The sequence below is a fragment of the Callorhinus ursinus genome, unplaced genomic scaffold, assembly GCF_003265705.2.
Source record: "Callorhinus ursinus isolate GAN/ISIS: 27379988/994484 unplaced genomic scaffold, GSC_fseal_2.0 scaffold7, whole genome shotgun sequence".
Taxonomy (NCBI): Eukaryota; Metazoa; Chordata; class Mammalia; order Carnivora; family Otariidae; genus Callorhinus; species Callorhinus ursinus.
Window position 1 is genome coordinate 70,346,974 of NW_027397069.1, and position 22,926 is coordinate 70,369,899.

General features: G+C 36.0%; 1 protein-coding gene across 2 annotated transcripts in view; it reads left to right on the top strand.

Annotated features, from left to right (window-relative positions):
- Positions 1–22,926, top strand: part of LOC112826479 (phospholipid-transporting ATPase IB-like) — a 201,985-nt gene that overhangs the window by 62,274 nt on the left and 116,785 nt on the right. The window contains exons 14-23 of one of the 2 annotated variants that reach the window (XM_025874613.2): positions 1,020–1,108; positions 1,734–1,775; positions 2,544–2,619; positions 3,625–3,730; positions 4,290–4,372; positions 5,551–5,600; positions 7,262–7,331; positions 11,885–11,969; positions 13,450–13,589; positions 22,030–22,168. In XM_025874613.2, the coding sequence (XP_025730398.1) occupies positions 1,020–1,108; positions 1,734–1,775; positions 2,544–2,619; positions 3,625–3,730; positions 4,290–4,372; positions 5,551–5,600; positions 7,262–7,331; positions 11,885–11,969; positions 13,450–13,589; positions 22,030–22,168 (880 nt within the window). The remainder of the gene's footprint in view (positions 1–1,019; positions 1,109–1,733; positions 1,776–2,543; positions 2,620–3,624; positions 3,731–4,289; positions 4,373–5,550; positions 5,601–7,261; positions 7,332–11,884; positions 11,970–13,449; positions 13,590–22,029; positions 22,169–22,926) is intronic. The other variant, XM_073894758.1, reaches the window with a different exon arrangement.

Here is a 22,926-nt window from a genome sequence, read left to right on the forward strand (position 1 = left end):
AAAACTCAAATAAAAAAAATTAAAAAGAAAACAAAATGCAATAGATTTTTGTATGTTGACTTTATATCCTGTAACTTTACTGAATCCATTGATTCTAACAGGTTTTTGGTGCAGTCTTTAAGGTTTTCTATATATGAAATGTCCTCTGCAAATAGTGACAGTTTTACTTCTTCTTTTTTAATTTGGATGCCTTTCATTTTTCTTGCCTAATTGTTCTGGCCAGGATTTCCAATGCTATGTTGAATAAAGTGGTGAGGGGAGGCACCTCTTCTTGTTTCTGATCTTAGAGGAAAAGCTTTCAGCTTTTCACCGTTGACCATTGGTGTTAGCAGCAGGCTTGTCACATTGACCTTTATTATGGTGAGGTTTGTTCCTTTAACCCCACTTCATTGAGAGTTTTTATCATAAATGGATATTGAATTTTGTAAAATATTTTTTCAGCCTCTATTGAGATGGTTATATGATTTTTGTCCTTTATTTTGTTAATGTGGTATATCACATTGATTGATTTAACTATTCTTATATCCCTAGAATAAATTCTACTTGATTATGTTGTGTAATCCTTTCAATGTACTGTTGAATTTAATTTGCTAATGTGTTGTTAAGTATTTTTGCATCTATGTTCATCAGGGATATTGGCCTGTAATTTTTTTTCTTGTGGTGTCTTTGTTTGGTTTTGGGGGGTGTGTGTGTGTCTATATATCTACTTAATGTTTTCTAGAGACTTTTGATGAGATTTCTTGTGGCAAAAAAATGAACTTGGACTTCTGATTTTCTTAGGTTTGATGGCTTGAAATTTACTTTGCTTATTAGCATAGAAATTTCCCTGCAGTGTAAAACAAAGAGAAGAGAATCTCTGAAAGAAGTATAAATATTAAAGGTAGAATTTTTATTAACTGAACTTCCTGTTTCCTAAAAGTCCAAAGATTTTGAGGATTTGAAGAGAAAGAACTTGATTTTATCTTTGTTCTCTAAATATAGTTTATGTTGTTTATCATGTTTGTTTTTTCTTTGTTTAGGTAAAATACTTATTTTCTGATAAAACAGGAACCCTCACTTGCAATATTATGACATTTAAGAAGTGTACCATTGCAGGTATAATTTATGGGTAAGTGTTCTTATTGCCATACTCTGTTGAAAATTCTCGTTTTTGTCTTAAATTAATTAGCCTTTACTTCAAAACTTATATGAATTTCTAATAACATAGCTATATCTGAATGAGATGGCTGGGTGATAGACATTGGGGAAGGTATGTGCTATGGTGAGCGCTGTGAATTGTGTAAGACTGATGAATCACAGACCTGTACCCCTGAAACAAATAATACATTATATGTTAAAATAGTAGGAAGGGAAAAATGAAGAGGGGGGAATCGGAGGGGGAGATGAACCATGAAAGACTATGGACTCTGAGAAACAAACTGAGGGTTCTAGAGGGGAGGGGGTGGGGGGATGGGTTAGCCTGGTGATGGGTATTAAAGATGGCACATACTGAATGGAGCACTGGGTGTTATATGCAAACAATGAATCATGGGACACTACATCAAAAACTAATGATGTAATGTATGGTGATTAACATAACATAATAAAAATAAAACTTACTATAACCCAAATGAAAATTTTCAGTTGTTAAAAAAATAAGGTTTATATTTACTTTTATATGCGCTTAGAATTCCTAAAGCATTTTATATCTATAGTCTTAAAACCATCATATTTCCTCCCTCATTTTCCCTCAGAAATCAGTCAGACAGAAGTGATATCAATTTGGAAAAGTTAAGGTAACTAGACAACATTCTTTTCTACTTTGTCCATGCTCCTCCCTTCCCGCGCCCCCCCCATGGACTTTTTATCAGTATTGGAGTTCTGATATATGATAACACAGCTGTCCCTTGTCAAGACCTACAAAGGCAGTTCCCAGAAATCTCCCCTGGATAGATCTTTCCCATGTGATATTCAAAGAACCCAGAATCCAGGCTTTGATTTGTTGCTTTTATAGTTACTCTGTCTTAAATTCTGTATAACTATATGGAATTCCACAAAAATTTAGGCATTTTCTAATGCCATTTTGCAACCTGAGTCCTGATAGGATTATAATTTGATAGAACTTTAAATATTTACTATATAGTTTACCCTTGAACAACACAGAGGATAGGGGTGCTGACCGTCCCCACGCAGCTGAAAATCTGTGTATAGCTTTTACCTCCCCAATTAACTACTAAAAGCCTACTGTTGGACCAGAAACCTTACCGATAATATAAACAGTTGATTAACACACATTTTGTATGTGTATTATATAGGGTGCTCTTACAATAAAGCTAGAGAAAAGAAAATGATAACTAAGAAAATTACAAGGAAGACAAAATACATTGACTGTATGAGAAAAATCTGTGTATAAGTGGATCTGCACAGTTGATACCCATGTTATTCAAGCTCTACAAACTTGATACTGTAACTTACTGAAAACGTGTTCACTTGAGGTCCATTTGATTGCTGACTGGCCCCATCAGGAATTTTAGTTACAACAAATCTTCTCTGTTCTTCCTCAGTCTGTCACCCTCTGTCATCACAGAGTCCTGTGAATTTAATGACCCAAAATTACTGCAGAACTTTGAAAATGACCATGTAAGTCTGCTATTTTCACTTAAAGCCAACAGGGGTAATGCTACATAACTTTAAAAAATATATATGGTTTATTAAAAGGTATAATTTTCTCAGCCAGGACAGAGTCTTGAAAATTTTTTTTTGATGTTAATAAACAGTGGACTTCATACTGATATTAGGAGGAGTGTGCTACACTTGTTAGTGTCAATGAATCCAAACATTAAGAAAGAATATTTTACTATGTAGCAATCTATGTAAGAAAATCTCTAAATGCTTCTAAGCTATTTGGTTCTATTGTATGTTACCAATATCTTCACTTACCAGTTTTAAGATACTGATCTACTTGATTTGAAATCTTGATCTTCTCAAAAATAAAAGTGATCTTTTAAAACATAAAACTGTACATGCCCTTCCTTTGCTTAAAAACCTTCAGTGAACTGGCACCCCCTCTTAAGATAAAATCCTAATTCATTACTGTGACTTTCTCTCCATCCTCATTCTGTGTCATTGTTCTTGTTCAAGATGCTGGAGTCACACTTGTCTTGAAGTTCACAAACCTATGAATCTGTTTCCTGACTCAGGGCCTTTGAAAGTGCTATTCCCTTTGCCTAGTATGTACCACAGTCACATGTCAGTGAACACAGCTAACTAACCTTTCCATTTAGGTCTTAATTTAAATATTATCTCCTCGATGTATTCCCCCCCATCACCTCCCTAAAATAGGTCCCTCTATTCTCTGTAACAACCCCTATTTTTTCCTCCAGCTTTGAGAAACCTCTTTCCCCAGTGAGACTAGAAGCTCCAAGAGAGCAGGGTCATCTTCACTGAGGTCTCCCCAGCCCTGCACTGTCTCTACCTCGGTGGCCACTCCACAAACACATTTTGAATGCATGATATGGTTTTTAGTCAGTGCCTGACTCTGTGTACCTGAAGTGAAACCACAGTTGATACAAATTGCAGACTATATATTAAATCTTATGTCACTGGTCTTGGAAGAGACTCATTAGCTCTGTGCCTTTTTTATAGCCCACGAAAGATTATATAAAGGAATTTCTTACCCTGTTATGTGTGTGCCACACTGTTGTACCTGAGAGAGACGGAAAGAATATAATCTACCAGGCTTCCTCCCCAGGTAGGTGCTATGTGCCCCTAGAGCTCCTGGTAGGTGATGAGCCTTGAGAAGAGGCGATATACTCCTGCTGATCCCTGGATTGCTCCTGTGTTGCTCCTTCCCCAGACTTCTCACGCGTCAGGGGTACTCATGGTACTGGGTAGTTACTGGGGCTCCTCCCTACACCCCCAAAGACTGCCATAAGGAGGCTGGTCAGGAGGGCTCTCTGAGCTGGGGTTCAATAGAACATTTACTTATAACCAGTAACAAGGCAGGAGTAAGGCTAAGGCACTGCACCATGTTGTGGAGATTCTCTTAATGGCTTTAGAACAAAACCATAATGAGTACTAGGAAAGAACTGTATCTTAACCCCACTAAAAAAGGCCTATTTAACCAAATTTCCTCTTTTATGAATGCCTTCTGGTACCTAGATAAGTGCATTTGGATCAAAAAAAAAAAAAAAAGCCAAGTTTAAAAAAATATTCATGGTGTTTTAGTACTGGAGAATGGAAATCTGTTTCAATTAAATTCGGTGTTAACGTATTTGCTCCATCTCCATTAATAGACTTTTTATTGACAGATGAAGCAGCTTTAGTGAAGGGAGTGAAGAAGCTTGGCTTTGTTTTTACTACAAGAACGCCAACCTCTGTCACTGTAGAAGCTGTGAGTAACGTCTTACATACTTTCTCATGGTTTACATGCCCCTTCCAGAGAGACACAAGTAGAGTAGTTGAGCAGAGAAGCTCTGGAATCTCAGAGCCTGGGAGTCCCACCTGGACCCACACTTTTTCAGCCATATTCTCAGGCATGTTCCTTAACTTCTGTGTTTGCCCCAATCTTCTTATCACACATGTCGTAGGGTTTTTGTGAGGATTAAATGAGTTAATATATGTAAAGCAATTGGAATTAGTGCTTGGAGCAGAGAGAGTGCTCAATAAAAGTGAGCTATTTAAAAAAGAATCATCAGATCTTCAAGAAATATACTATTTTTTTAATGAAAAATTAAAAATTTTCAAACTTTTTTGGTGAGTTCTCTTGTGTTGATTTGTTCATTATATGTACTATATGTTATGTATCTGTTTTTCTTGTTTTGTCTTGATGACCACTTACCACAAGCCTTTGATACTATGGGGAAGAATTGAAGCAATGTGAACATGGTGCCCAACACACTCAGTTTTTTTCCTAGTAGTTAAGGATGCCTACTAGACATTCAGTCCTTAGAATGGACTGACTGATTCATCTTTATATCTGTAGTATGTGCCACATGGACAACTCTCAAATTATTTGAAATTCTGAATTGCCTTATTGGTGAATTGATCATGGCTACAGGAAGTCAAGAGGCTGTAACTGGAAAAATTTAGAAAAGAAAGCAAGTTTAATTGATATAGAATTTTATAGCATGCCATCTGTTTCCCTGGTTACCTCTTCAAATTATCTAACGATTAAGGATTTTGTTTGATCTGTGCAATTTTATGAAAAGACTTGTTTTCCCATTTCTGCTGTTGATTGTCTCACTTACTCCATATAACCTTGCAACATGAGAGTATTCATAAAATGTTTCTAGTAGTGCTGATTTTATATTGAAAGAGGTGTTTTAGTCTTAAATCTGCCCTTTGAGAAGTATTTTTGCCAATAGTCCCCCAGTTTGCAAACAATGTTTCTTGCCAGAAGAGGGCACCATTATTTCATCAGGTTTGCAAGGAAATGTGTTATTTTGAAAAAGATGTGTAGTTGTAGGGTAGGTAAAACTTTTTTCTGATTGGGAGAATGAGCTCTTTTGCAGGATGAGTACTTTTTTTTTCCCCCCTCGGGTAAGAAGATGTTGTCTTATCTTCCTGTAGATGGGAGAAAACTTCACATTTGAAATTCTTAATGTCCTGGAGTTTTCTAGGTAAGATACATTTTCATTCTGTTCATGTATCCCCCGGGGCTCCTTCTGTGACTCTTCAGTTGAGATTTGGTAATGCAAATCAAAACTTTGATATAGAATCACAAAATTCTAGTTAGCTTCCATCCACTCTTTAATCTGAGCCTGGTGCTCCGTTCTTTGGGTATCATTAGGCCAAATCCCTTTTTGTAGCTGAGAGGAGGTCCCATACCTCTCCTTCCTAGCACTTGTCAGAATCAGACTTGAGGTTTACATCTGGGTTACTACTTACTGACTGTGTTGCCAACTCGACTCTCAGTTCCAGGAGGGCGGGAGTCACCTTCTGTGGAAGTAAGTGCTCAATAAATATTTGATGAATGGATGAATATTGGATATTATTTTTCCAAATAAACCCAACACTATTTCTTTAAAAAGAGATAGTGAATTAATTCCTTTTTGTCTCCCCCAAAGGAAACAATGTGCATACAAATCCTTCTCTCCCCGGAGACTTCAGAGGGCCTCCTGGTCCAGCCGCTGTGGCCTGATCCCCAAAGCCTAGCGGGGGAATATTGGTGATGATTTTATTTTCATTGCCCTGTTTTGAAGATTCACAAAGTCTCATCTCTTAGACCATCTGAGCATTTCTAATGTAGAATCTGAAAAGTTAGAAAAGGAAATGCTAGAAATTTAGAAAAGGAATAATTCATTCTTTTCAAAGCCAGATGACTTTTTAAATCATGTTTTTTTAATGCCTTGTTGGCCAATGACACATTAAAAAAAAAAAAACGCTTTGAACCTCAGTAAAGTTGTTGTCAGCTTCTCTTTTCTCTAGGAAAGCTTTTTCTAAAAACTTTTTTTATAAGAAAATGTATCTTAATGTTCATTTTAGCTTTCCCTACTACTGGAACACTCATTTCCTGTCCTTAAAATAATGAGCTCCTAGCTAGGTGACACTTAAATAACTCAATTGCCTTGAGTAGTGTTCTAACAGCTAAGTAGGTAAAGCAATTGCTAGTCCCTGTCCCTTTTGACAAGTACTTTCTAGCTCAAGTGCTCAGGTGTAGGATTACTCACTGGGACCCTCCTTGGATCGTACAACACATAGAGTTGTGGGATATGACGATTATCTGAGAAGGTGCTGAGTGACAGTTTGTTTGGGTCTCTTAAAAAGTGGTTATAGGCCATGGAGAGCCATCCAAAGGTTATGGTCGGGGAGTGACAAGATGTGGAAGAAGGCAAAAAAAAAAAAAAAAAAAGAAACCAAACCTGATTGAGCCCCACATCGGGGGCGCCCCCTGCTTGTGCTCTCTCTCTCTGTCAAATAAGTAAATAAATTATTTATTTGACAGAGAGAGACAGCGAGAGAGTGAACACAAGCAGGCAGAGAGAGAGGGAAAAGCAGCCTCCCCGCTGAGCAAGGAGCCTGATGCGGGGCTCGATCCCAGGATGCTGGGATCATGACCTGAGCCAAAGGCAGATGCTTAATGACAGCCACCCAGGTGCCCCCCCCTTTTTTTTTAAAGAATCTCAGTTTAAAATGTAGGTAAATCAGAAAAGGAGAAAGAAACACATTGGCCTTTTCACTAACGGTCAGCTGAGGACTTGTAAATTTGGTTTTGTGTGTGTGCCTTAGCACCATGTACTGAGGAACATAGAAGCTAATAATAATTTTTATATTGTTTTAGTAATAGAAAAAGGATGTCTGTAATTGTCCGAACTCCTACAGGAAATCTCCGGCTCTACTGCAAAGGGGCTGTGAGTATAGGGATTCATTATTCATATTAACTCCTTCCCTCTGTTTCAACAACTTGTAGGAAGCCTTTTACAACTTCACAATATTTTAAAATGGTGTTACTTTGTGTCTGCTGTTGGGCTGGTTGTTGAGAGATTTATCCAAGACTGAAACAGAGTAGCCCCAAAGCTTCCCCAACAGTCAAGCCCATTGAAATTTATGGTGGTTCACACCAGAGTGTTTATTAAGCTTTAATGTCAGTGACAAATTTGTTGTCACTCAGTTGTTCTGTGGAGAACTAATGGTTAGATTGTTGAGGCTAAGGGTTTATTAGCAGGAATTTTGATCCCAGTTTCCAGCCCAAAGTGTTTGGATTTGGTAAATCTCAGGAAATGGCTTAACCTCCGTAAAAACCTTTTTTTTTTTAAGCACTTATATATTTGTTCACAGCCATAGGCAATTAAAAGAAAAACAGCTTTATTCAGGTAAAAGTGACATAAAATAAACTGCACATATTTAAAGTGTACATTTTGATAAGTTTTGACACCAATGTGCTTTTTGTCACTCTAGACTCATTTGCGTTTACTAAATTTTATATAAAGTCACGTAGGATATATGGCTTTTTGTCTGGCTTTTTTTACTCATAATTATTTTAAAATTCATTCATGTTGTAGCTCATATTAATAGTTCATTTCTTCATATTGCTGAGTGGTGTTCCATTGTATGGATATATCAGTTTGTTCATCCATCACCTGTTAATGGACTTTTTGTTTGCAGTTTTGTCTACTACAAACAATGCTCCTATAAACATTTGTGTACAAGTCCTTGTATGGGCACATAGTTTCATTTCTCTTTGGTAAATATCTAGCAGTAAAATGGCTAGATCAATGGTAGGTGTATTTTAACTTTTTAAAAAACCACCAAACTGTGGTCACATTTCTACCAGCCATTGTCACCAGCACTTGGCACGGTTAGTCTCTTTAATTTTAGCCATTCTCATAGGTGTGTATCTCATTGCGATTTTAATTTACATTTCCATGCCATGACTGATGATAGTGAGCATCTTTTCATGTTCTTATTTGCTGTCTGTGTTGGGGGTTCTCAAGATTACCCATATGTTTTTAGTGGATCTCTAAAAGGATTCATGATTATATGCATGGCTAAGATGTATTATAGTAATGTAGCAAGGACACACAACCAGATTATAAGGGAAAAAGACAGGCAGAGTCTGGAGGAATCCATGTGCAGGCTTCCCATGGGTATTATACAGGGAAAGTTTCTATCAGCTCAAAGAATTGAATACCAGCCAAGTCCCTTAGACGCTAGCCAAGAACCAACCTTGTAAGGAGGTCTTTCTAAGGATAACATTCTCTGACCTGCTTTGGTAACTCTTTTCTGTGCACCATCCACTTATTTTCTTTGGTGAAATGTCTGTTTAAATATTTGTCCCTGTTTTTATAACTGTTTGTGTTTCTTTGTATTGAGTTTTGAGAGTTCTTTTTTAATTTTTGGCTATAAGTCCCTTATTAGATACATGATCTGCAAATATCTGTGGCTTTTTTCATTCTCTTAACAGGTCTCTGAAGAACAGGAATTTGTAATTTTGATGAAGTCCGATTTAACAATTTGTTCCTTTATGGGTCATGCTTTTAGTGTCCTAGCTAACAAATTTTTGCCTAATTCAAGGTCACAAAGATTTCCTCCTGTTTTATCCTCCTTTTATAGTTTTAGGTTTTACACTTACTTCTGGGATCCATCTTGAGTGATTTTAGGATATGGTATGAGACATGAGTAGGAGTTCTTTTTTACAGATGAATATCTAATTTCACAGCACCATTTATTAAACTGTTTATTCGTTCTTCACTGAATTGCCTTTGCACTTTTGTAAAAAATGAACTGTTTATATATATGTGGGTCTATTTCTGGACTTTCTGTTTTCTATCATTGTTTTGTTGGTTATCTTTACACCAATACCACAGTATCTTGGTTATATTACTTTATAATAAGTCTTAAAATCAGATATCATGAATTTTCCAACTTTGTTCTTTTTCAAAGTTGTTTTGAATGTTCTGGAACCTTTGCATTTCCATATGAGTTTCATACTTTTTTGAAGATGCTTTTTATCATATTAAGGAAATTTCCTCCAATTCCTAGTTGGCTGAGATTTAAAAAAAATCAGTAATGGATGTTAAATTTTGTCAAATAGTTTTCTTGATTTGATTGAGATACTAATATGATTTTTTCTTTTGTGCCTGTTAATATGGTAAATTACATTGAATTGATTTTTTTAATGTTAAACCTATCTTGTATTCCTGAGATAAGCCCCATTTGTTCATGATATATTATCCTTTTTCTGTATAGTTGGATTCACTTTCCTAAAGTTTTATTTAGAATTTTTGCATCTACTTTCAAAAGGGATAGTGATCTTTAATTTTCCTTTCTTGTAATGTCTTTGATTTTTAATGCTGACCCTATGAAATTAACGGGGAGGACTCTTTCCTTTTCAGTTTTCTGGAAAAGTGTGCATGGAATTGAGATTGTTCTTTAAATGTTTGCTAGAATTTACCAGAAAGCCATCTGGACCTGAGGGTAGGCTAGCTAGACAGTTATTAGTTTTATTTACTTTTTCACTTATAGGTTTTATTGATCTCCCTAAAGAAATTGCTTTCAGATTTGATTTTTCTTGAATGTTTCTTTGTCTTCTGTTTCATTAATTTCTACTCTTTATTATTCCCATTCTTTTGCCTACTTGTGGTTTGATTTGCTCCTCTTTTTCTAGCTTCTTAAGGCAGAACTTGATTTGAGATCTTTCTTTTTAATACAAATGTTTAGTGCTATAAATATCCTCCAAATCTTTGCTTTAGCAGCATGTCACAAATTTTGATATGCTGCATTTTCATCTTCATTCAGTTCAAAATATTCTAATATTCTAAGTTTTCTTTTGATTTCTTCTTTGGCTCATGGGTTATTTTGAAGTGGGTTAGTTTTCAAATATTTAGGAATTTTCTGGAAATATTCCTTTGATTCATAACATAATTTGATTTTATTAGAGAACACACTTTATATGACGTGAATTTTTAATTTAATTGGGACTTGTTTTATGGCTCACATTGTGACTTATCTAATGTTAAATGTTTTGCATGCACCTAAAAAGCCTGAATATTCTGCTGTTTTGAGGTAAAGTAGTTTATAACTATCTGTTAAGTCAAGTTGATTGATAGTGTTGTTCAAATCTATATCCTTAATGATGCTTCGTTTACTTGTTCTATCAATTATTGATAGATAATTGATAGGGGGATATTGAAATCCCCACTGTCATTGTGGATTTATGATTTTCATCTTGAAGTTCTGTTAGTTTTTACGACATTGCATTTACTTCTATTAGTTTAGCTTCATTTTGAAACTGATTTATTAGATGCATAAGCATTCGGAATTACTAGTTCCTCTTGATGAATTGACCCTTCTGTCATTCCAAAATGATTTTCCTTATCCCTGGCAATTCTCTTTACTCTGAAATCTCTATTGTCTGGTTATAATATTGCCATTCCAGGCTACTTTTGATTAGTGTTGGGTAGGGTATATCTTTTTCTTCCTCTTTAACCCATTTGTGTCTTTATATGTAAAGTGTGATTCTTCCAGGGAGCATGTAGTTGGTTTGTGTTTTGGAAATCTCTGCCTTTTAACTGGATGTTTAGACCATTTACATGTGTGCTTACTGATACAGCTAGGTTTAAATACATCATCCTTCAATTTATTTTCTATTTGTCCCAGTTCTTTTTTCCTTTATTCCAAGAATTACTTGAGTATTTTATAATTCCAATTTCTTCCTTTTAAAAAAAATTTTAGTGGTTGTTAGTAGGCACCTTCAATTTATTACTTTCTATTTTCAAGTGGTAATATACTATTTCATGTGTAGTATAAGAATTACAATTCTGAACTTCTATCTGTCTCCTCCCAATCTTTGTGCTCTTGTCAGACATTTTAATTTTACAAATGTTATAAACTTCACACTACATTAAGTTTGTTCAAGCAGTTATCCTTTTTTAATAAAATATATAACAAGAAAAATATTGTATATATATCCGTATACGTATATATGTGTATATATACACACATAGACTCATGTCATTACCATTTTCAATGCTCTTCAGACTCATATTTCCATTTGCTATAATTTCCTTCTGTCTGATGGATTCCCTTTACCATATCTTATAGCATGGATCTGTTGGTGATAAGTTTTTTCAGACTGTATATGTCTGAAAAGATTTTTATTTCATCTTTATTTTCTCTTGCATTCATTTTGAAATTTTTGCTGAATATAGGATTCTAGATTGACAATTTTTTTCTTTCAGTTTTTTAAAGCTTGTGCTTCACTTGCATTCTCAATGAGCAATCTGTTATCTCTGTTCCTCTGTATGTAATGTATCCTTTTTGGAATTGTGCCTTCCCTGGGGCTTTTTGGGTTCCTTCATATCTATTAGATATAACAATAAAAATATAATGCAGTATTTAGAATTTGGATTGTTAGGCTTAGGTAAGATATTGGTCACAAGAACTTTTTTTTTTTTTCGGATAGGATACAGTGATTTATGAGAGACTTTCAGAAGATTCTCGCTTTATGAAGGAGACATTAACCCACCTGGAATATTTTGCCAAAGAAGGTAAGTGAACATTGTTTAGAATCTTGTTTCTTTTTGAAATGCTATTCTTAAATATTAAAATTGTAACCTGAATGCATGTCACTGATGCTTGGCCCATAGGTGGGCAAGGGGAGCTCATTCCTATATGTGACTTTGTAATGCCTTCTGTTTGCTTAAAAAATAAATGGTTCCTCAAACACACCCTGTTGAGATATTATTTTTCCTTTCTTCCTCTCTCCACCAGCAAATGTTGAAAAGTATGTTTTTACTGTGTAGTTCTTCCTTCATTCCAAAAACAGTGTCTTCAAAGACATCTATTATCTGTTTCTATTTGTTGTAGTAGGAACTTGGCCCCTAATGGAAAAAGAGAGGTTTTTCCAGTATGTGTTGTATATTTCAAAGTTAATTACTTTGTGCATATAACTCAGAAACCTGACATAGTTGATGTTTTCCTGTCATTCTCTTCTTATCCTTCTGATTTTGCCTTGTCACCCACCTCAAGAAATAAAATTCCATGAGTGAGTTTTGAATAAGAACAACACTCACTAAAAAAGTTTATAGAAGTTTTGAAAAATTGAGGTGTAATATCACATAAAAGTAAAGCTAATAATGCCTGGAAGCAGTATCTCACTTTGTCCTTCCAGTTTGTAAGCTGCTGGATATTTTGCAAGGTTGCACTTTGGGCCTTTTGCTGCCATCTTAAAATATAAGTGAGCTGTAGGCAGGTTACAACAGGTAGAAGCATATAGGAACTGTATTGTAATGGAGCTCAAAACAGAATAACAACTTCTATAGCTTATCTGTAGAGCTTTAATTTCTAGGGGATCCTCAACTATTTTAATGTTTTGCAGGAGTTAGCCTAAAATATTAGGATACAATATAATTTCTAAAATTTTTTCTTTGCAAAAACGGGACTTAAATTAATTTTCTGTTATTTTAATGATAATTTGGCTTACTTTGAAATTGAAAAACTAAAGCCTTATTCAATTCTTTCCTTCCTCCAACAAATAATTATTGAGTATTTATTGAGTGCTGTGCACTGTTCTAAGCTTCTAGGACAGAAGTGAACAAAACATAGCTCATACCCTGAAGAAATTAGCCAATAATAGATAATGTCAGGGGGTGATAAGTGCTATGGAGAAAAATTAAACAGGATAAGGGGAACAGAGTATGATGGGGCTGCTATCTCTATAGGGTGAGTTAGACAGAAACTAAAGGAAGAGAAGGAGAATACCAGGTGAAAGTATTCCAGGTCAAGGGCAGAACAAGTTCAAGAGTCTAGAAGCAAGAGGATCAGCAGAGACAGGACCGTAAGCAATGAGGAGGTGGCAGGTGGTGGGGGGAGTAAGATCAGCAAGGTAGCCGGGGGCACAGCAGGTAAGGCCATGTGAAGGACCTCACATTCCCATGACCTCTACACTTTTGGATTTTGTTTTCAAATTCTGTACTCCTCTCTGATCACTGGTGGCTTGATCAGTTTACATTCCATTCTTTCTTACAGGGCTGAGAACTCTCTGTGTTGCCTATGCAGATTTAACTGAGGAAGAATATCAGCAGTGGTTGACGCAGTATAAAAAAGCTAGTACAGTTACCCAAGACAGAATGCGGAGTTTGGAAGAATGTTATGATAATATTGAAAAGGTAACATACCCGATATGTATTCTACATGCCTAGTTAAATATGTGAAAACATACACTTACCAACGTTTTCATATCTTGATGTCATTTTAAAAAACTCAGTTAAAATGGGGCGCCTGGGTGGCTCAGTTGGTTGTGTCTGCCTTCAGCTCAGGTCATGATCCCAGGTTCCTGGGATCGAGTCCTGTTGCCCGATCAGGCTCCCAGCTTAATGGGGAGTCTGCTTCTCCCTCTCTCTCTGCTTGTGTGTGCTCTCTCTCTCTCTCTCACTCTCTTGCTTGCTCACTCTCAAATAAATAAAATCTTAACAAAAAAAAGCTCAGTTAAATTGTTTTTTTTTCCTTCAGAAGTATAAAGCTATCTTATACTGAAAATTCATAAAATGGGTTTTTTAAAATATTCAAAATATTTCTTTCATTTCTGAATCATATCCTAATCACTTCAATTTTGTTACCCCTTTTTATAACTTTTCCCATCCAAAAGAAATACATGTTTATCACACAAAACTAAGCCAGAATAGTAAATAATAATCATCTGTAATATTGGGCTAATGACGAAATTCTGGTGTATAATCCTCCAACGTCTTTCTTCATATATGTGTATTGTCTATGTAGTATTCCATTGTAGGTTTTTAATACACATACATACATTTTTTCCCATAAAAATTTAAAAATCTCCTCCCACCCAAAATCTCTGTCAAATGTTCCCTATAAAAATACTGCTCAAATCATAAAATTTTTCACTCTGCAATAAATTGGTAATATTTTCCATATCACTGAATATTTTTCTGTTAATTGCATAGATTAGTCATGGTATTTCATTACTTTTATTGTGCTATTCTCTGGTGCTTACTGTCCCAGGGGATCTCGTGCCCCCTAGACTATTGTCATTGGAAGGTCATTGTGAATTTGTTTGTGGTGGCCTCAGGGATCTTGTGGCTCCTGGGCCAATTCTTATCTTAGTTTCTTGGCTTGGGTTCTTTTGTCATTTGCTTCCATGAACTCTGCATTTCATTTCTGCAGGAACATGGCCAGAACAGATTTAGACTGGGGGATTTTCTTTTCTTTTTTAAGATTTTATTTATTTATTTGAGCGAGCGAGAGAGAGCATGAGGTAGGGAGAGAGGGAGAAGCAGACTCCTTGCTGAGCAGGGAGCCCGATGCGGGGCTCAATCCCAGGACCCTGGGACCATGACCTGAACCAAACTCAGATGCTTAACTGACTGAGCCACAGGTGCCCTGATAGACTGGGGGATTTTCTTGACATCATGGGGTTCATCTTTTTTTTCAAAGTCATCTTGTTGAGAAATTAGGAACCTAACCTAGCTTCACACCAAGTGCAGGAAGATGCTGCAGGAGCCCTCATGGGTGATTATTCAGCATCTGTTGACACAGCACAGCGAAGGGACAAACTGATTTATGTAACCCTCCTCTTCCTCATGTTCCCAGCAGGTTGTTTGTGAAGAAATCTGGGCAATGGAAAATTGGCCTCTAGGGGTGCCTGGGTGGCTCAGTGGGTTAAGCTTCTGACTCCTGGTTTTGGCTCAGGTCATGATGTCGGGACTCTGAGGTCGACCTCACATCAGGCTCCAAACTCAGCGCAGAGCCTGATTGAGCCCTCTCCCTCTGCTCCGCCCTCCCTCCCCCTCCCCGCCGCCACACACCCTCTCTCTCTCTCAGAAATAAAATCTTAAAAAAAGAAAAAAGCAAGAAAGGGAAACTGGCCTCTGGAACTTGAAAGATTGTATAGTTCCTTTTCAATCAAACTGATATATTTTATATTTTAGTTTTAAGTTTTAATCTGGAAATCATAGGTGATAAGGAAGTCAAAGAGTAAGTACGTTTGCCTTTGCCAGGTCATATGGGTGGGTGGCAAGGGCAGGGCATGGCATGGCCTTAAGCTGACTGGTTCATTCATCAGTTGAATGCTAGTCTCCAGCATGTACACAGTGCCTGGCACACAGTCAGCGTTCAGCAAGTATTAATTGAATAGATGAATGAAATATTGGGGTTGAATGTTTTAAGATCCTCTGCTTTCCAAGGAAGGTAGATAACTATGTATAATTGGCAGGGCTTGATGTTGATTCTTTTTCTTCAACTTCAAAGAGCAGTCATAAATGGTAGAAGGGCTATCATGGGCCAGTTTTTCCTATCTGGTCTTAGAGGTTTTTGACCTGGGTGAGTGCCACATTACAGATTGTCTGTATAGTCAGAGTGAGTAATGAGCAGCATACAGTGCTTGGAAGGTCTGAATGGAAATCTAATCAGTTTTAGATACTTTAACAAAGTACTATTGTACTGTTTAACAAACTACTGCATTTTCTCTCCATGACTATGAGGTTAAAATTACAGGCATCAAAATACTCAGTGTCTGTGTTTAGTGTGACTAGGATATCTCTTTAGCCTTTGTCATTTATGCAAATGACAGGCTCTGTGACGTTAAAATCACATTGAAAATTGTCAAATATATTCATTGGTGTCCCTTTCCCCCACAGGATGTTTTCCAGTTCACCCAGGAGCGATGAGCTCCTGGGTATTGAATCACGTGGGCCAAACTTCTGGGGGGCTGGGGACTAGACCTTGCTATTCATTACAACTCTCTCAGGGGAGACCTATCTTGAGAACTAGGTACCCCACTGAAGAAGGGTACTTCATGAAAAATGGACCCATTAGGAGGGCAAATGATACATGAGAGGATTGTTGTACATAGGTTTTGATCAGAGGGAATTGGATTTTTTTAAAAAAGCTGTATCTCTCAAGCTGTAATGGCCTAAAAGAATTTTGTTCTTCACTTTTTTTCTTTTCTTTTCCTTAAGTCTATGTCATCAATTCTAGTTTTCTGGGCTTGGAACAACTGTATGCCACCTAGAAAAACTTGTCCTTCCAGTTGTCCTTCAACTGTTATTTTTCTTACTTTATATTAGCCACCAGAGCATCTAATCTTCTGCTTCATGACTTGTGTTAATTTCCATAGTTCTAGCTGATGTTGTATTAGTTATAACTATTGTTGCAGTTAAATGGCTATTCTCTGCAGACTGTTAGGTAAATATTGGAATCTGACACCAAAGACGGGTCAGGGTCAACTAGTTCTGTGAAATGATTCTTATAGATAATTCCATGTACGTTGTTATGATCCTACTTGTTTTCAGTTCTAGGGAGGTATTTTCTGATCATCTTCTTAGATCTTGAGGCCAGGAGTACTTCTTTACCTCTTGAATATATTTCCTTTGGACACTCATAGATTTAAGTTTCTTTCCTATTGGCTAAGAGTAAGAAAGACAATGTCTACATTTGTATCAATAGTCATTAAGTACATCATAACTTAGAGCATAACTGCTAAAGTAATTAACTTACTTTTTTTTAAGATTATTTATTTATTTATTTGAGAGAGAGAATGAGATAGAGAGCATGAGAGGGGAGAGGGTCAGAGGGAGAAGCGGACTCCCTGCTGAGCAGGGAGCCCGAGGCCGGACTCGATCCCAGGACTCCAGAATCATGACCTGAGCCAAAGGCAGTCGCTTAACCAACTGAGCCACTTTCATGTTGCCAGGGTCACTCTATTGGTAAAACATAAATTTTACATACTGGCTGATTGAATTAGACTTTGAAGCATTCCTTGTTTATTTTTTTTTCTTAATACAACAGCTTTATTGAGAGATAATTCACATACCCTACAATTCTCCCATTTAAAGTATATAAGCTACAGTTTTTAGTATATTCAGAGAATTGTAAGACCGTCACCACAGTTAACACGGAATATTTTCAACATACCCCCTCCCCCAAGCCCTATATCCATTAGTCTTCACTCTTTGTTACCCTCCTATTCTCTCCCCCAGCCCTATGCAGCCACTGATTTACTTCTAGTCTCTACAGATTCACCTTCTCTGGATATTTCATATAAATAGAATCATAAAATAGGTGGTCATTAGTGACTTGCTTCTTTCACTTAGCTTAATGTTTTCAGGATTCACCCATATTGTAGCATGTACCAGTATTTCATTACTTTTCATTGCTAAATAGTATTCCATTGCATAGATACCTGATTGTTTATCCATTCTTCTGTTGAAGGACATTTGGATTGTTTCCACTTGGTTATTGTGAATAATGCTTCCAAAAGTAATCATTCAAGTTTTCATGTGGACACATTCTTTAATTTATCTTATGCATATACCTGGGCGTGAAATTGCTGGGTCATATGGCAACTCTATATAACCATTTGGGAAGCTGCCAGACTAGTTTTCCAAAGTGGCTGCACCATTCTACATTCCTACCACCAGTGTTTGAGGGTTCCATTTTTTTCACATCCTTGTCAACACTTGTTACTATCTGTAACTTATTATAACCATCCTAGTGGGTATGAAGCAGTATCTCATTTCTTTAATGGTTAATGATGTTGAACATCTTTTCATGTGTTTTTAGATTATTTGTATCTCTTCTTTTGGAGAAGTGTTGGCCATTTTTCAATTAATATATTAATATATACCTATAATAGTACATTCATCTATTTCTCTTTGCTGTTCCATGAGTTCTTGTCTAATATATTTTGATGCTCTGTTGTTAGGTGCACTGAAGATTGTTACATCTTCTTAGAAAACTGACTCCTTTATTATCATGCAATGCCTCTTTTTATTCCTAGTAATTTTCCTTCATCTGAATTCAGTTTTGTCTGAAAATAATATAGCTACTCCAGCTTCTTTTATTAGTGTTAGTATGTGTATCTTTCTCCATCCCTCTATTTTTTTAATTTTTATTTATTTAAATTCAATTACCCAACTCCATCCTTTTATTTTAATCTATCTGTGTCTTCATATTTAATGTGTGTTTCTTATGACAACATAGAGTTGTCTTTTTTTTTAATCCACTCATACAGTGTCTGTCCTTTAATTGGTATATTTAGATCATACATTTTTACAGTTATTACTAGTTTAATACCTTTCATACTTGTAACTATTTTCTATTTGTACCCTTTCTTATGTTTTTTTCTTTGTCTTCCACTTTTTTTTCCTGCCTTGTCTGGTTTTTAACTGATCTATTTTCTCTCCTTTCTTAGCATTTCAATTATACCTCTTTTAAAAATGTTTTTAGTGGTTGTCTTAGAGTTCGCAATTTACATTTACCACTAAATTGTCCACTGTCATATAATACTATACCATGTCATGGGTAGGACAGGTACCTTACAACAGTATTTCCAGTTCGTCTCTCCAATCTCTTATATTGCTGTCATACATTGCATTTGTCCATAGCCCATAATCACCTAACACGTCATTGCTATTATATTTTGAAAAAAACATATCTGTTAAACCAATAAGAAAAATAAAATATATCATTTAATCCTTATTCATTCCTTCTTTAATGTTATTCCTTTCTCTTCTCTATGTATATCTGAGTTATTAATCTACATTATTTTACTTCTCTCTGAAGAACTTTTAACATTTCTTGCAAGGCAGGTGTGAGAGCAACAAATTTCCTCAATTTTTGTTTGTCTGAGAAAGCATTTATTTCTCCTTTACACTTGGAGAATAATTTCACTGGATACAAAATTCTAGCTTGGTGTTTTTTTCCTTTTAACTCTTTAAGTATTTCACTCCACTCTGTTCTTGCTTTCATAGTTTTGAAAAAGAAGTCCAATGTAGTTATTATCCTTGTTCCTGTAGAGGTGAGGGTGTTTTTGGTTTTTTTTTATCCTCTCTGGCTTCTTTCAAGATTTTCTTTTGAAAACAGTTTGCACAGGAAATGCCTAGGTGTAGATTTTTGGGATTTATCATGATTGGTGTTTTTTGAGGTCTGGGTCTAATTTTGATGTCTGTGATTAATATTGGAAAATTCTCACCAATAATTATTTCAAGGATTTTCTGTTCCTTTCTCTCTTCTCTTTCTGATATTCCCAATCCATGTATGTTATACCTTTTATAATTGCCCCACAGTTCTTGGTATTTTATTTTATTTTTTTATTCTTTTATCTCTTTGTTTTTCATTTTGGGAAGTTTTTATTGACATATCTTCACATTCACTAGTTATTTCCTTGGGGATGTTCAGACAACTGATGAGCCCATCAGAAGCATTCCTTATTTATGTTACAGTGTTTTTTTTTTTATTGCTAACATTTCCTTCTGATTCTTTCTTAGAGTTTCTATCTCTCTGCTTCCATTGTCCATCTGTAAAAAGTAAACATGTCATTTACTTTACCACTAGAATCTTTAGCATATTGATCATAGTTATTTCAAATTTCTGGTCAGGAAATTCCCAAATTTCTGTCATATCTGAGTCTGAGTCTGATTCTGATGCTTGCTCTGTCTGTTCAGACTGTGATTTTTGTCTTGAGCTCCCCTATAACTTTTTGTTGAATGCCACACATGATGTATTGGATAAAAGGAATGAGGCAAATTGGCCTTTTGGGTGAGGTTTCATGTCTCTCTGACTAGAAGTGAGGCTGTGTTTACTATTTGCTGTAGCTGTGATATTAGAGGCTAAAATTGCATCTAGTATTCTTGTTTTCATCCTCCGGCTATCTTCAGGTTTCCCTAGAAACTCCTTCTTAAGCAGGGTCTGAGCCTTACACTTCTTTCATCAGCAATCCCTTATATTCATGCAAGAGACAGACCGATGTGGTAAGGTGAGGGAGAGGAGATCTATGGTTTAACCCTTGATTAGATCTCAATCTTCTATGAGTCTGAGTTCTGTATTTGTCTTCCCCCATGTCGAAAACTAGAAGGTGCTGGAGATGAGTATTTCCCTTCCCTCAGATTGACAGGCTCTGGTAAGTCCAAGTTGATAAGCCTCTGATAAGATAGTTTCCTTTGAGTACAGGCTTTTGTGAGAGAGCAGAATAATCTGAGAGTATTTCAAATGTTTACTTTCCCCCTCCTCTTGACATAATCAGGAAGGGATCCCTTTTATTCCTAGTTAGCTGTGTGTTTTTATCATGAAAATGTTCAAAGCATTCTTTTAAAAATCCATGTTTCATACCCAGAAACATAAATCATTATTGAAAATACTTTTTGCTAGCTGTGGGAAATTTTACATTAAAATCCAAAGTTTTAATACAGAAATATCTTGAAAGTATTATAGTAGAAATAGCCCAAAAATAGAATAATGAAGATAAAGAATGTCTAATAAGATTGATATACTTGAATATTTAGCACTTAAAAATTCAGCTGGTCATTGAGAAGACTAAAAATTTTATGGTTATTTTAAAGTTTAATTTATAGTTTATATATGATAGTATCTCAAATTATTTCAATTCTAATTATCAGCACAGAATCAGCTTACTTTATATCTTAATTTCATTTTAACAACTAATAGCAATGTAAAAAACCCTTGAATGTTTAGGTTGTTCTGGCTTCTGGGAAACAACTTATGCTTTATAGAAACCTTTTTATCTACCATAGAGCTTCTGCTTGAATCTCCACAGTGATAGGGAAATAATTCACATTAGGAACAAAAACTATAAACTATCTGGTGCTATGAAACTTATGGAGAAAATATGAAATTTCTTGTAAGGACTTACATAAGTGGATAGGTGTATTCAATATATAGAAAACCGCAGTATAATAAATGTGGCAATTCTCCTCAAAGTCATTTATAAATTCAGTGTAATACAGGAAATAATAAAGGAAATGCATATAATTCCCAACAGGATTTTTATAGAACTTGAGCAGTTTGTTCTAAAATTCACACAGAAGTAGGAGGAAGCTGAGAATTATCATGATACTTTTTTTAAGAATAATAAAGGAAGGGGGCTTACCTCTCTAGATTTAATTGCCTAATTATAATCTGCTAGATATTCTTTTTTAAGATTTTATTTATTAGAGAGGGAGGGTGGGGTGAGTAGGGTGGGGAGGGGTAGAGGGAGAGGGACAAGCAGACTCCTTGCTGAGCAGGGAGCCTGATGCAGGGCTGGATCCCAGGATCCCGGGATCATGACCTGAGCAGAAGGCAGACGCTTAACCAACTGAACCACCCAGGCACCCCCATGAGCCTATACTCTTTAACTATCATGCTACACTGCCTCATGCTGTAGCAAAATAGGGACAAATAGACCAGTGGAAGAGACTAGGAAGAAAGTGTGTGTGTGTGTGTGTGTGTGTGTGTGTGTGTGTGTGTGTGAGAGACATGTATGGGACTTTACATAATAAGTAGACTGCATAACATTTGTCAAAATTTGCCCATTTATGCCATATTAAAATGTTTTTTATCTTTTTTTTTAAGATTTTATTTATTTATTTGACAGAGAGACACAGCGAGAGAGGGGACATAAGCAGGGGGAGTGGAAGAGGGAGAAGCAGGCTTCCCATGGAGCAGGAGCCTGATGTGGGCTTGATCCCAGGACCCTGGGACAATGACCTGAGCTGAAGGCAGACGCTTAACGACTGAGCCACCCAGGCGCCCCATGTTTTTTTTATCTTAACTAGTAATAAAAAATATCTCTTTCAAAAATATATCTAGAAATTTCTGCTTCTTGGAGCCACAGCCATTGAAGATCGCCTTCAAGCACGTGTTCCAGAAACAATAACAACTTTACTGAAAGCAAACATAAGAATATGGGTTTTGACAGGAGATAAACGAGAAACTGCAATTAACATAGGTAATAGATATAAAGTTTTAGAAAATCTGTTTGGACAGGTATTCTAAATATATCCTGGTATCAAGAATGAATGATTGAACTTCCTTCAAGTAGTTGTTTTATATGCCTTTGGGTAAATGGAGTGCAATGGAATCTTGCCATCACATGGCAGGAAATTTGAGCAAACTAAGCAAAGCAAAGAGTCTGTCTCCTTCACACTGTTGAAATATAGACTGCAGAATGCTTACATGAGTAATATGTATGTTTCTTGTTCCTTTCCTTTGAAATTTGAAGTTATGGCATATTTTCCCTATAATGTATATACCTATCTTTGTATTATGTATGTTTATTCATAAACATTTTGATTATTAGTGAGAATATTCAATTGTTTTTTTCTTTTTAAATTTAAATTCAATTAGTCAACCTGTAGTACATCATTAGTTTCAAGTGTAGTGTTCAATAATTTATCAGTTGCATATAACACCCAGTGCTCATCACATCATGTGCCCTCCTTAATGCCCATCAACAAATTACCTCTTCCCTCCACCCCCTTCTCCCTCCAGCAACCCTCAGTTTGTTCCCTAGAGTTAAGAGTCTCTCATGGTGGGTGGCTGGAGTGGTGGGGGGTGGGAGGGATGGGGTGGCTGTGTGATAGACATTAGGGAGGGTATGTGCTATGGTGAATGCTGTGAATAGTGCGAGACTGTTGAATCACAGACCTGTACCTCTGAAACAAATAATACATTATATGTAAAAAAAAAAAAAAAAGATAACAGGAG